This window comes from Erythranthe guttata, chromosome 4 (assembly GCF_056151865.1).
Source record: "Erythranthe guttata isolate IM_541 chromosome 4, IM_541, whole genome shotgun sequence".
NCBI lineage: Eukaryota > Viridiplantae > Streptophyta > Magnoliopsida > Lamiales > Phrymaceae > Erythranthe > Erythranthe guttata.
In genome coordinates this window covers 12,062,644-12,064,429 of record NC_142536.1, presented here as the reverse complement: position 1 = coordinate 12,064,429, position 1,786 = coordinate 12,062,644, and the positions used below count along the sequence as shown (strand labels likewise).

At 37.5% G+C, this 1,786-nt stretch overlaps 1 protein-coding gene across 1 annotated transcript; it reads left to right on the top strand.

Moving 5' to 3' along the window:
* The first annotated feature begins 217 nt into the window (after positions 1 to 217).
* On the top strand, positions 218 to 1,572 carry LOC148771145 (protein FAR1-RELATED SEQUENCE 5-like). The gene is made up of 3 exons (XM_088817508.1): positions 218 to 239; positions 386 to 866; positions 999 to 1,572. Exons 1-3 carry the CDS (start codon positions 218 to 220, stop codon positions 1,570 to 1,572), a joined length of 1,077 nt encoding a protein of 358 aa, XP_088673634.1.
* Positions 1,573 to 1,786: the final 214 nt, after the last annotated feature.

Here is a 1,786-nt window from a genome sequence, read left to right as displayed (position 1 = left end):
ACTTATCGATATTATTTCCTAATTATGCTGATTTATCCCCTAATCTCTAACCAAATCAAATACGTTCTCCATCTTCATCTTCGAAATCTGGTCTTACGGTTTCACGATCAATTCAATTGTTCATCATTTTTTTCGATCCATTAATTTATTCTTACTTTGCTACAAATTCGAATTGGTGAATCGTTACACTATTTCTTCAGAATACGTTTATTCAAGGATGTCTAACCCCGACGAAGTTGGTATGTTACTTGTATTTCAATAATTAGGGTTTTGGTCGAAATCCTTAATAGTTTTCTTTATGTTACTTGTATTTCAATAATTAGGGTTTTGGTCGAAATCCTTAATAGTTTTCTTACTTTAATCCCATATATTTATTGTATTGAAGATCGAAGGTCTTCTAATTGTGAATCACAAAGGAATGCTGAAGACGAAAACGAAAGTGTTATGAATTTCAATTTGCAAGGCAACACCGGCGACATTGACGAGAACGATGATCGTTTGCAATTAATTAAACGCATGATGTCATTAACCTTTGCTGATATACATGAGGTCGATCAATATTATTTTAGGTACGGTCAGTTAACAGGATTTGACATTCGCAAGCACTCTTTGAAAAGAAAAAAAACAGATTTAAACATCGTTCTGAATAGGGTTTGGGTTTGTACTCGAGCTGGGTATCGTGACACACGCATTAAGGATTATGATCGATCGCGTGCACCGAAAGAAGACAGGCGGTGTGGATGCCCAGCCATATTCCGTATTGCACTTGATCGTTCTACCGGAATATATCGGGTGACTACATTCAATCCCGATCACAGTCACCGCCTAGAAACGCCCGATACGAGTCATATACTACGTTGCAATAGGTAATCTAATCGTTCCGGTTTTACTTTTATATTGACATCCTTGCATGATGGTATGATATATTTTTTTCCTTATCAATTTTGCCTTGTAAACTGAATCCATTGTATACTTATATAATTCCATATTGCATGCAGATTAATGAGCAACGAAACAAAATACGTGTTGCAATTGATGACTGATGTTGGGATGAAACCAAGTCATGTTATTGATTTTTTAGATGAAGCATGTGCAGGGAGTGAAACACGTCTATTTAATCGGAAAGACGCGTACAATTATCTGAATGGGGAAAGGTTGAAAAGGATTGAAGGAGGTGATGCGAACACTATGTTGGGTCTACTGAACGGCATGAAGGTAAATGATAAATCAATTGAGTACCAGCACAGTGTCGACGCAAACAATGCACTTACAAGAATCTTTTGGTGCGACGGGATTTCAAGAGCCGAGTATGAACATTTTGGTGATGTTATTCTATTTGATAGCACCTACAAGACCAACATCTATAGGTTTCCTATAGTGTTGTTATCTGGAGTCAATTCTCATTTGTGCACTTGTATTTTCGGAGTTGCTATTATGTACAAGGAGACGACTCAACAATACACCTGGTTGCTACAAACGTTTCAAAAATTCATGAACGGAAAAACACCCACAGCTGTTTTGACGGATCAGGATGCAGCAATGTGCGCAGCCATTAGAGATGTTTTTTCCTAAAGCAACTCATCGGCTTTGTTGCTGGCATATTTCACGTAATGCCGAAACTAATATAAAAATTCCAGGATTCTCAACATGTTTTTCCAAGCTAATGAAAAGTACATGCTCTGTGGCCCAATTTGAAGCTAGATGGTCTACATTGATTGCTAAGTTCGGTGTTGCCGACCATCCATGGATACAAGACATATACTCAAAACGACATTTATGGGCAGAA

What these genes read in the sequence shown, in the direction of transcription:
- LOC148771145 (XM_088817508.1), top strand. Translation starts at nt 218, where the DNA reads ATGTCTAACCCCGACGAAGTTG. An exon ending in GTCTAACCCCGACGAAGTTG is followed by an intron (nt 240 to 385) that starts GTATGTTACTTG and finishes ATTGTATTGAAG; the next exon opens with ATCGAAGGTCTTCTAATTGT. An exon ending in CATATACTACGTTGCAATAG is followed by an intron (nt 867 to 998) that starts GTAATCTAATCG and finishes TATTGCATGCAG; the next exon opens with ATTAATGAGCAACGAAACAA.